The sequence below is a fragment of the Sorex fumeus genome, unplaced genomic scaffold, assembly GCF_029834395.1.
Source record: "Sorex fumeus unplaced genomic scaffold, SorFum_2.1 ptg000078l, whole genome shotgun sequence".
In the NCBI taxonomy this organism is placed as follows: Eukaryota; Metazoa; Chordata; class Mammalia; order Eulipotyphla; family Soricidae; genus Sorex; species Sorex fumeus.
Window position 1 is genome coordinate 11,065,164 of NW_026606135.1, and position 12,428 is coordinate 11,077,591.

The 12,428-nt window shown below is 39.3% G+C and overlaps 1 protein-coding gene across 2 annotated transcripts in view; it reads left to right on the top strand.

Annotated features, from left to right (window-relative positions):
* The window catches only part of PLCE1 (phospholipase C epsilon 1), a 343,363-nt gene that overhangs the window by 197,359 nt on the left and 133,576 nt on the right, over positions 1–12,428 (top strand). For both annotated transcript variants that reach the window (XM_056130466.1, XM_056130467.1), the window contains exon 4: positions 708–1,024. In XM_056130466.1, coding sequence (XP_055986441.1) covers positions 708–1,024 — 317 coding nt within the window. The remainder of the gene's footprint in view (positions 1–707; positions 1,025–12,428) is intronic.

The following is a 12,428-nucleotide window of genomic DNA, read 5'->3' on the forward strand; positions in this document are numbered from 1 at the left end:
TAAGAACTAGGTGCTCCCAGGACAGACCTAGTTTGTAGGTTTTTCCTCAGCATCCTTATTGGTTTATTAACTAAAGGAGATTGTGTGACCTGACTTTGTGATCAAGATAATATGCTTGCCATTTTTATAGAGGAAGGAATCAGAGATATAGACTATCTATTAGAAGTGCCTGAAGAAGGCTAAGACTTACAGGATTTAGAATTTAAGGGTAAATAAAGTTTAATTGGGTGTTCTTTGGAGGTGAAATGTTGGCAGAATAGCCCATGATGTTATGAAACCTTGTGTACCTGGTGTTCCCAGGTCTTCCATGTTTCTTCACAGTACACATATATGTACATAACTCCCATTTAACAGCCTTTTTCTCTCTTTTGATTTAATCAGCTATGCTCACACCCACTCTTCCTTCTTTAGACACTCTGAAAGAAAATTAAAAGACAAATGGCACTTTTTACTTCTCTGATACTCTGTAAAATGTCATAGTGAACTAGTTTGAAGATAATGTGCTAAATCAATACTTCTTCAAAAAATGGAAAATTGAATTTTCTTCTCCTTGCCCAAAAAAGTAAGGACTTATATCCAATAGGTTTTATCCCAGAAGAGACTTTGACTAAGAAACTTAAACTTTTTTTGAATGGCTCTCAAGTAATTATCTGTTGTAGGGGTACCAGGAGGTTATCTTTGTATAACTCTGACTTGTTTTATTTCAGAGCACCAGCCAGTCCCCTCTATGGCTAACTCTAGTGCCCTCCCCTCAAGTTCAGCTGGGATCAGCAAGGAACTGATAGATCTGCAGCCCCTCATCCAATTCCCAGAGGAAGTTGCCAGCATCCTGATGGAGCAGGAACAGAATATTTACCGAAGAGTCTTACCTGTTGACTACCTTTGCTTTTTGACCCGGGACTTGAGATCTCCAGAATGCCAGAGGTCCTTGCCCTGCCTCAAAGCGTCCATCTCAGCATCCATTCTTACCTCCCAGAATGGTGAACACAATGCCCTTGAGGATCTTGTCATGCGATTTAATGAGGTAAGAAGCCAGTGGGCAATGATTTTGTAACTGAATCTTCATCAAATGCTTTTGTTTTATTTTCAGAGGGAGTAGAGCTTACCCAGATGTGCTTAGGGTTTACTCATGGCTGTATGCTCGGACATAGTTCCAAGTGGTGTTGGGAGACCATGTGCAGTGCTGGGGATCAAACTGAGGCCAGCCACATGCATGGCAGGTGCCTTAATCTCTGAATATCTCTACAGCCCAGTAAATAGTTCTTGAAGCATAATTTTCCATTTAGATATATCTGTTGCTGATATTTTATCTGCCTGTCTCACCTCTTCTGTTCTATTTCCAGAGCACAACCTAGTACTCAACCATTCATTGTCATTCATTGTCAGTCTCCTTCTCTTCATCCAAAAATCCCTTTATCCTTAGCCTAATTGAATGTCTCAATCCTATCTCACTATCGTCCTTATCCTTCTGGACAAAATATCTGCAAAAAACATTTTCTCAACGCATTTTTAAATATTCTCCATCATTTCTTACAGGTCTTTTTAGACCTTATGTCTCAGTTTGGAGCTCTGACAGCATGATCCCAGGCCATGGAATCCAACTAGATTACCCCTCTTCTTCCCCAAATCCTCCAGATCTTACTCAGACTAGTAACAGAAAGGACAGCTCTGACCAGAGTTCAGGAACACTTAGGGGATCTCTGTAAGAGGTCTAGGGAATCTGGGAGGGAACGAAGGAAAGGATCCAGCTCTGTGACCCTGGGGCAAGAGCAATGGGCAGGAAAGTAGCCGGGCCTCCAGCAGTGCTAGCAGGTCAGGGAGCATTTTCTCTTCATATTACAACTTCATGCTGTAAGTTTCCACATAGTTTCTTCTGTAGCACTGTAGCACTGTCCTCCCGTTTTTCATCGATTTGCTCCAGCAGGCCCAGTAACATCTCCATTGTGAGACTTGTTGTTACTGTGTTTGGCATATCGAATACATCACAGGTAGCTTGCCAGGCTCTGCAGTGCGGGCAAGATACCCTCGGTAGCTTGCCGGGTTCTCCGAGAGGGGCAGAGAAATTGAACCCGGGTCAGCCGGGCTAGCCGCATGCAAGGCAAATGCCCTCCCGCTGTGCTATTGCTCCAGCCCATGGTTTCTTCTATGCTTAATTTATTTTACTACTAATATTAAAACACAAAATTTCAATCTATGTGCTTGTTGGTATAACTCTACAAATACAACAGTCTCCCCTTTTTAAAAATAATTTAGTAAATTACTTAGATGTTAAGAAAGTGTTCTTGGGTGTTAGTCTCCTATTTTGTTACTTTATGTTCCCCAGATGAATGCAGTCTTTCTATGTCTGTCCCTCTCTTTCTGAAACCCAAGCACAAAAATTTGTAAGTCTACATCTGTACCTCATGGTGTTTCACCAATAAAAATTTTTTTTAAAAAGTGTTCTGGTTCCAAGCCATACTTCTCTCTGATTAAAAGAGGATTGATTGGTAGCAGTCATTTTGTTACTTACACACTTTCTATTTCTAGTTGCTCACCTTGAAACCTCCATAGTCTGCCAGTAATGACCCTGATGATGGCAATAGGCAGGTGTGACCATGATAAAACCAAATAGATGCAGAGAGTGTTAGAGGCTGAGTTCTGTATCCAGACATGCCCTGTACAGTATTCCTCAAAGGGAGATACATTGTTTATAGGCATCACTAGTGTCCATCAAATGCTGCCAGGCAAGTCATTTGAAATGTACCAATTTTTGGCTCCCTACAGCATTGGAAATAGAGAGACCATCATTACCCATAAATTGGAAAATCAAAAACATAAGAATAAGCTGCTATTTTCCTAAGGTTACAAAGGCTGCAATAGTGAGGTCTAAGTCCCTATAGTCAGGTCCTAGAACTGATCTTGGATGCAATAGTTACAGTACCCTGCCTTTTTCCTGTATCATCCTCTCATTGAACCTGAAGTCTACTAACAATGAAGATTCCTGTCCAATTCCAAACTGAAAAGGTTACATTCTCTGGGAGTCCACATGAGAGTTTGTGAACCATATTTCCACGGGTTTATTTTAAAAGTAAATCTGATGTTCTTATTTTGCTTAGTGATAAAAATGTGGTAGCACAGCGGGTAGGGCGTTCGCCTTACACGCGGCCAACATGGCCGACCCGAGTTCGATTCCTCCGCCCCTCTCGGAGAGCCCGGCAAGCTACCGAGAGTATTCGATATGCCAGACACAGTAACAACAAAGTCTCCAATGGAGACGTTACTGGGCCTGCTCGAGCAAATCGACGATCAACAGGAGGGCCTTTACCTTTACCTTAATGTCAATTATACCTCAGTTTAAAAAAAATACACTGAACCAGAGGTTTTAACAAGGATCTCTGAGTTTTAAACAAGAAAGAAAGAAAGAAGAAAGAAAGAAAGAAAGAAAGAAAGAAAGAAAGAAAGAAAGAAAGGAAGGAAGGAAGGAAAAAGGGAGGGAAGAAAGAAAGAAAGTGAAAGGGAGAGAAGAAGGGAGGGAGGAAGAGAGAGTGTAGAATATGTTGGAAAAGGAAAGCTCCACTAAAATTGAGTTATTTTGAATTTGGAGGGTGGATTTTACTGTTTCTCATGTACTTTTTTTTGTATTTATTCTTTTATTTATTTATTTATTTATTTTATTTATTTATTTTTAATTTTTATTAGTGAGACACCATGAGGTACAGTTACAGACTTACAAATTTTTGTGCTTGGGTTTCAGTTATACAATGATCAAGTACCCATCCCTCCACCAGTGCCCATTTCCCACCACCACGGGTCCCAGTATCCCTCCCACCCCCCATCCCCCATCCCACCCTGCCTCTGTGGCAGGGCATACCCTTTTGTTCTCTCTCTCCTTTTGGGTGTTGTGATTTGCGAAAGAGGCATTGAGTGGCAATCATGTTTGGTCTATAGTCTACTTTCAGCATGCTTCTCCCATCCTGGGAGGATCCTCCCAACACCCTTTATTTGGTGCTCTTTTCTCTGTCTGAGCTTCCTTTTCCCCTAGCATGTGTAGCTGGCCTCCAAGCCACGGAGCAAAATTCCTGGTACTAATCTCAGCCATTCTTGGGTGTTAGTCTTCTCATGTATTATTTTAACTGCTAGATCTCTACACTCAGATATCCATAGGCTCCTGTCTTTATTTTTGCCTTTTATTTAGTCTTGTCTATTATTGTTGTTAAAATTTTTACCTAAAATTAAGAGTGAAGATTTAAAATAAAATTTAAAATTAATTGTCTAGAAACAAATTTAATTTTTCTTCCATTCACTATTATAACCTTGGGAATCAAAGATGAATTATAGTAATGATATGAACCACAGCTGGGTTAAGACATGCTTTGGATTATCGCTGAAAATAGTTTAGCTAAGCAACTTTAGAACATAAACAAAATTTCTGGGAAAATGCTTGAAGTACTTAAGAGAACAACTTGTTTTCAAGTATTCTCAAGGATCTATTTTCATACAAATTATGGGTAAGAAAATTAAAAATTAAGTCTTATATAGGCTTTACAGAAAGATTCCAAATGACCTCTGTTAAATAACACTGAGATAGCTAAATTTCAGTTGCTTCGTGTACCTGAGGCTAGAAAAGTTATCATCATCACTATTACTATCAATCACTATCACTATCACCCCGTTGTTCATCAATTTGCTCGATCGGGTGCCAGTAACATCTCCATTCGTCCCTGTCACATGCTAGTGTAGCCCGATGGTATATTGAGGCTCTTTTAGGGTCAGGGGAATAAGGACCATCATTGTTACTGTTTTTGGCATATCGAGTACACCACAGGTAGCTTGCCAGGCTCTGCCGTGCAGGTGGGATACTCTCGGTAGCTTGCCGGGCTCTCCGAGAGGGATGGAGGCTTTTGGGGCAACCTCTAATCACCTTTACAGGTATTCCAAGTCAGACATATATGCAAGCAAGATACTCTCGGTAGTAGAAAAGCTATATAAAATTAAATTAAAATTCTTAAATTTAGATTTTTTTCCTATTTGTAATGACTATTTTTTTAATCAATTTTAGAATATGTTCCTTTATTTTTCGCAGTTTCCTTTAAATGTCCTTTTTTTTTCTGAAAGAGTGAGCAAAAGGGAATGCCCTGCCACAAAGGCGGGGTGGGTCGGGGGGATGGGGTGTGGAGGTGGGAGAGCTACTGGGATCATTGGTGGTGGAGAATGGGCACTGGTGGAGGGACAGGTACTCGATCATTGTATAACTGAAACCTATTTGTAATGACTTTGCCTTTAATTAGCCTGGCTTTATTTTATATTTAAAATGAAAAGAAAAACAGGAGGTAGTATTTCTTTACTTGGTACTTTGGACTAGACTTTTTCAAATTTTTTAAACAGTATCTTATCTTTTTGATATTTTTTAAAATGCAATTTTCATTGTCAGTTACTCATAAATTAAGAAAATAAACTTAAGAAAATAAAATTAAAATTAAATACAGATAATAATGGCTTATAGGTCATTGAATAAAAAATTTATGGGTCCATAAATAAATAAATAGACAAATCAGTGGGAGGAGAAGGTAAATCACTTATTTATAGAAGAATTCTCCTTAGTGGAAAGGAGAGATAGTACAGGGGTTAAGCACCGCACTGTTCTCCCATTGTTCATCGATTTGCTCGAGCGGGCCCAGTAACGTCTCCATTTTGAGACTTGTTGTTACTGTGTTTGGCAAATTGAATATGTCACGGGTAGCTTGCCAGGCTCTGCCGTGCAGGTGAGATACTCTCAGTAGCTTGCCGGGCTCTCTGAGAGGGGCGGAGGCCCAGCCGGGCTGGCTGCACGGGCTGGCTGCACGCAAGCCGGGCTGGCTGCACGCAAGGCAAATGCCCTACCACTGTGCTATCGCTCCAGGTTCAGATGTTTGCAATATATGCAGTCAACCCCAGTTCAATCCTTAGCACCATATATATGATCCTCAAGCACTTCTAGGAGTGAATCATGAGCACTGAGCTAAGTATGATCATTAAGTATGACCCAGAAATTTAAAAGAATTTAGAAGAATTCTAATTAGTAAATGTAGAAGGAAGGAGGGAAATACAATGACTACTGGGACACAATATGGACAAAAAACAGTTGTGAATGCTTACATTGCTGGTGCTTCAGTATATGGTGAGAAAAACAATGTTTGCATAGACCCAAACTTGTGTTCCACCAAATATTTGTCAATTGTCAAAAAATAGGATAGTGGAGAAGAAATTCAGTAGATATCACTCTAAATAAGTGTTCTTGGTTAACATGAGTATTGATAAAATTTATTGATGGATATCTCCTAATATGATTCACTAACAAATAAGTACATCATTTCTGTGGAGGTCTTTCCAAAAATAATTTGTACAATTTAATTTGATCATAAGACAAAATTATTTAATTCCTAATTGAGGTATATTCTACTCTTCAAAAATTTCAAGGCATGGAAAGTAAGTAAAACCTAAGGACAAATATAAAACATTAAAAAGAAAGAAAGAAAAGAAAAACCTGAGGTACTATCAAAGACTAGAGGAAATAGGAAAAATAACCACTAAATGCAGTGTGGAATTCAGTTGATCTTGGATATGGGGCCAGAGAGACAGCTCAGTAAGCTGCACACAGGCTCTGCATTCAGGAAGCCCTGGATCAAGCCCTGGTACAGGTCCCAGCACAGTTCAGGGAATAGCCCCTAAGCACAAGAGAGAAGAGGTATGGGGGTAGTGGGAGAGGAAGGGAGAGAGGGAGAGACAGAGAGGAAGAGAGGGAAATTTTTTAAATTGCTGAACCATTACCAAGGCATGTAGTTTAGTAGCATTGTTAATTTCCTGGTTTTGATCATGACTGTGAAAGGTCTTAACATTCAGAGACCTGGGTAAAGGATATACGAGAACTCAGTACTATTTTTGCAACTTTTCTGTAAATCTAAAATTACTTTAAAATAGAAACTTGAAAAAGGAGTTCTAGGAAATTGAGTCACTTGTCCTAGTTCATAACAGTGACTGAGTAAAATATCAGAATCTATATATCAAAATTTAGTCCAGTCTCACCAAATTGCTTGCTTCCTACCTGTCAAATTACCAAATTGAAGTTGAAAGTAAGACCGGAATTGTTGATTGATAATTTTATTAGCTTTGGGTTTCCTTTCCCACTGTCTTCTCTCTTTATACTCTATTGCCTGTGCATCTGTCCTTTTTCTTTTCTGACCCAACTTCCCAGACTTATGCCATTAATCATTTATTCACTCAAAACATTTATTGAGCATAAGCTATGCCAACCAGTGCCTCTTTTTTCTTCAAAATTTTATTTATGAAATCACCATGAATTACAAAGTTTTTCGTAGTTTGTTTTTTGACATACGATATTCCATCATTAATTCCACCACCAGTGTCAATTTCCCTCCACCAGTGTTCCCAGATTTCCTCTCCTACCCAACCCCACCACCCCAGCACCAGCCTGCCGTCTTTACAGGCACTGTTAAAATTTGATTATTAAAATTTAGGTCTCGTGATTTCAGGGTTGTTAACTCTATGATTTGTATATTTAGCTCTTTTATTCCTCAATACTTTCATTGTGCCTGAGTCCTCTTGACCCCTGCCCCCGTTGCTTCTCACCTTTCTCTACTTCACCCTTTGCCTTCATTCTTTCTTTCCTTTTCCTTCCTATACTCGTAAGGCCAAGAGCGATCTAGGCATCTTCCCTTTAAACAATTGTGTTACTTCATCCAGTTATTCTAAATACTACACATAAGTGGTATCATCCTCTTTGTCCTTCTTCTTCTGGCTTACTTCATTTAACCTATCTTCCAGTTCCATCCACGTTGCAGTAAATGGCATGATTTCATTGTTCTTTCAGCTGCTTCGCATTTCATTGTGTATATATACCACATCTTCATGATTCACTGATCTGTTTTTGGGTCCAAATCTTAGCTCTTCTACTGAATTCTGCAAAGTGGTGTACGTATGTCCTTTATTTTTTTTAATTTTTTTATTTTTATTTTTTAGTGAAACACCATGAGGTACAGTTGTAGACTTACAAATTTTTGTGCTTGGGTTTCAGTTATACAATGATCAAGTACCCATCCCTCCTCCAGTGCCCATTTTCCACCACCATGGGTCCCAGTATCCCTCCCACCCCCATCCCTGCCTCTGTGGCTCTGTGGCAGGGCATTCCCTTTTGTTCTCTCTCTCTCTCTCTCTCTCTCTCTCTCTCTCTCTCTCTCTCTCTCTCTCTCTCTCTCCTTTTGGTTTCTGTGGTTTGCATGAGAGACATTGAGTGGCAATCATGTTTGGTCTATAGTCTACTTTCAGCACGTTTCTCCCATCCTGGGAGGATCCTCCCAACACCCTTTATTTGGTGCTCCCTTCTCTATCTGAGCTTCCTTTTCCCCTAGCACGTGTGGCTGGCCTCCAAGTCATGGAGCAAAATTCCTGGTACTAAGCTAGGCCACTCCTGGGTGTTAGTCTCCCATTTTGTTACTTTATGTTCCGCAGATGAATGCAATCTTTCTGTGCGTATGTCCTTTTAAATGAATGTTTTTCTGTCCTAGTGTAGATACTCAAAAGTGGAGTTGATGGGTCCTCTGGTAGTTCATTTTAAGTTTACTGAGAACCCTCCATACATAGAAGTTGAACCAGGCAACGTTTCCCACAAGCATTGAATGAAAGTTTCACCACATCCCTGCCAACACTTATTGTTCCCATTATTTTTTTTATATGTGCTATTCTCACAGGTGTAAGATGGTATCTCATTGTCATCTCTAATTTGGATTTCTGTAATAATAAGTGGTCATAAGCGTTTTCTCATATGCCAGTTGGCTATCTGTTTGTCTTCTTTAGAAAATTTCCTGTTAATTTCCTTTTTTGATGGGGTTTGGGGTCTTTTTGTTTTGTTTATCTTTGAGTATTTTATAGATCCTGGATATCAACACTTTATCTGATTTGATGACTGAAAATATTTTCTTCTTACTCAGATAGCAGGCTTTTATTTTTTAGTCTGTCCATGTTTCTTTTGCCATTCAGAAACTCTTTGATTTGATGTAATCCCATGTTTTTTTTTTTAATCTTTGCCAGTGGCATTGTACCATTGAAGACACCTTTGAAATCCAGATCTTGAAATGTTCTGCCTATATTTTTCTCGATGTATTTTATAGATTCTGGTCTGATCTCAAGAGCTTTGATTCTCTTTGAATTGGCTTTTTGTGCAAGGTGTGAGATATGGATCCGTTTTTTGTTGTTTTTGTTTTGTTTTGTTTTGTTTACACATGGTTATCCACTTTTGCCAGCACCATTTGTTTAAGCGACTGTCTTTACTCCATTTCATACTCTCAGAACCTTTGTAAAAAATTAGCTGACCATGTATGTGGGGATTTATTCTTGGATATTCTATTCTGACCCATTGATCAGAGAGTCTATCCTTACAGAGACCACGACCATGCTGTTCTAATCACTGTGGCTTTGTAGTATAGTTTCAAGTTAGGTAATAAGATACCCCCAGTTTCTTATTTTTTTCAGTACTGTTTTGGCTATTCGAGGTCTTTTATGATTCTATACAAACTTTATTATGGACTGTTCTAAGTCCTTGAAAAATGTTGTCTGAACTTGGATAGGGATTGCATTGAATCTATCTAGTAGTTTAGGTAAGATGGTGATTTTGACGATATTGATTCTTCCAATTCAAGAGCATAGAATAGTTTTCCATTTTCTAAGCCTTCTATTTCTTTCTTAAGTGCATTGACATTTTCATGGCATAGGTCTCCCATCTGTTTTCTTAAGTTGATTCCTACGTATTTGATGTTCTTAGATACTATTTTGAGTAGGATAAATTATTTGATTTCTCCTCTGATTTATTATTTGTTTATAAGAATGTGACCGATTTTGTGTATTGTAATTACCTATTTTTTACTGCTATGTCAGAATTTCTGGTTATATAACATAGTTAACCCTTTGTTAACAAAAGTGGCATACAAAATAAATGCACTTTATTCAAGAGAAAAAAGATACATATTTCGTGGGTCACTAGAGAATCTGAGTTAAGTACTCCATTGTAGGGATGCTCGTTATTTAGGGGAGAAAGGAACACTTTAATTCTTTCATTCACAGTTATTCATTTAACTTTAACTGAGCACTTCTCAGAAATAGAGCACCATAGGAATTCTGGCCTAAAGAAAGTGAGTAATAGAGACTACTAGAAGTTACATTCTTTTTTTCTTTTGGATTTACATTTTTTCTTTTTGGAGTTGCATTTTTTTTCTTTTTGGATCACACAGAGTGATGCTCAGGGGTTACTCCTGGCTCTGCACTCAGGAATTACTCCTGGAGGTGCTGGGGGACCATATGGGATTCCGGGGATTGAACCTGGGTCAACCTCATGCAAGATAAACGCCGTACCTGCTATACTATCGCTCCAGCCCAGAGGTTACTATTCTTAACATGTTGACTTATTCACTCCTGTGCCACAGTTGTTTTTGTATGTTAATTAAACCAAATCAACCCGTTCTTTCCACAAGCAAGATTCATGGTGTAGACAGCAAGCAAGCAAAAAAGGTCTGAAGGCAGCATAATAGGAGGACTGATCCACACAGCTGAATTGGGGTGGGGAGCTGGAAGGGTATAGGGACCCTTGTGGGTGAGAGATGTGTATACTGGTGCTGGGTGTGGTGTTGGAATTATGAGCCTGAGAAACCATAATTAACAGTATTTTAAACCACATAACTCAATCAATAAAAACCAAAAAGGTTCTTGGAGAGAAAGTTTGTTCCTCATTGTACATGAGTATGAGATTGAAACTCTCAAATTCTAATAACACTTTTAACAATGACTTCACTATAACATGGGGAGAGGAAATAACATCCCTGATTCTTCTCAGGCAGTGATGCATCATATTCATTCTTGGGAAAATTGTGATTTAGTTGCAATCCAAAGTACAATCATAAAAATAACTGAAAGAACTTGGCTAAGTAGGACTAGAGATAATAATTTAATATCGATTTGAGGTATCTAAGCAATAGTACAGCAGGTAGTGTCCTCGCATTGCATGAGACCAACCTGGGTTCAGTCCCCAGTATACGTCATGGTCTCGTCAAGCATTGCCAGGAGTGACCGCTGAGTCAAAAACCAGGAATAAGTACTGAGTACCACTGGGTATGAGCCAAAACCAAAACCTTAAAATAAAATCAATTTGAATTGTGAATTACAGAAGTGTTTCTCCCCATTCTCAATTTTCTTGCTGCAAATCAAGAACGTTGCATATCATAGTAACTTCTTAAATGTTGTTAACTCTCTGTCTGCAATTCAGAAGCATGAAGAGTTGCTGAAATTAAGGTCTGTGTTTCTGGGTACACTAAGTCCTTCTCTGCTGATTTGGGAGGCATATCTCTTAAACATTTTCCATCTGAGCGCCAATCTCAAGTCACATTCTTGGTTTTAAGCACTAAGAAACAAGTGTTTTCTCTCTCTTCTTTAAGCCTGAGCAACATCACTTCCAGACCACCCACAAAGTCTTTTGCTTTGACTGTCTCAAATCATGTTGTTGTTCCCTTCCTCCTTTTCTCTTCCTCTATTAGTTGAGTCTTCTAGTCTACCTTTCTTTTGACCTTACTATGTTTTCATTCCACTTTGAGACATTTCTCTTTTCTAGAGAAGAAAGGTGTTTTTTTTTTTTTGGTAAATAACCAAAGAGATCACATATCTTACTATGTGAATTTGAGAAAAAGATAAGAACTGGAAAGGTTAAAGTTCAGTTTACCCTTCACTTCCATGCCTTTTTCTTGCAAAAGACCAGTGGAACGTGCTCAGATGGAAAATGTTTAAGAGATATGCCTCCCAAATCATCAGGGAAGGACTTAGTATCCCTCCTGCCAGCCCCAACCCATCCCAACCCCTGCCTCTGTGACAGGCACCTTCCTTCTTATTCTTTCTCTACTTTGTGGCATCATGGTTTGCAGTACAGATACTGAGAGGCCATCATGTTTGGTCCTTTGTCTACTTTCAGTGCCATCTCCCATCTTAAGTGATACCTCCAACCATCATTGACTTAGTGGTCCCGTCACCATCCCAACTGCCTTCTCCCCCAGCACATGAGCCAGGCCTCCAAACCACAGAGCGATCCTCCTGTAGGCTCCTCTTTCAGACTGGTTAGTCCCAGGATAGGTGACAAGCCTAAGATTCATCCCAGACTTGTACCAAGACCCCAGAAGACACCGGAGGGATTCCACCTGGCCCTTTTCCCCAAATGACCTTCCCATCCTCCTCTGTTTTGTCAGGCTAAGCAGTCATCAATCCACTTTTCTAGCTACACAAACAATGACATTTGCAAATATCATGCTCAGTTGCTGCTTGTCCCTTCCATCTGCTAGATTTCACCAGTTGTCAATTCATGGCTAATCCTCTTTATTTACTTTTTCTATTTTGGGAGGTCCTCAAGGAATTCAGGGAGC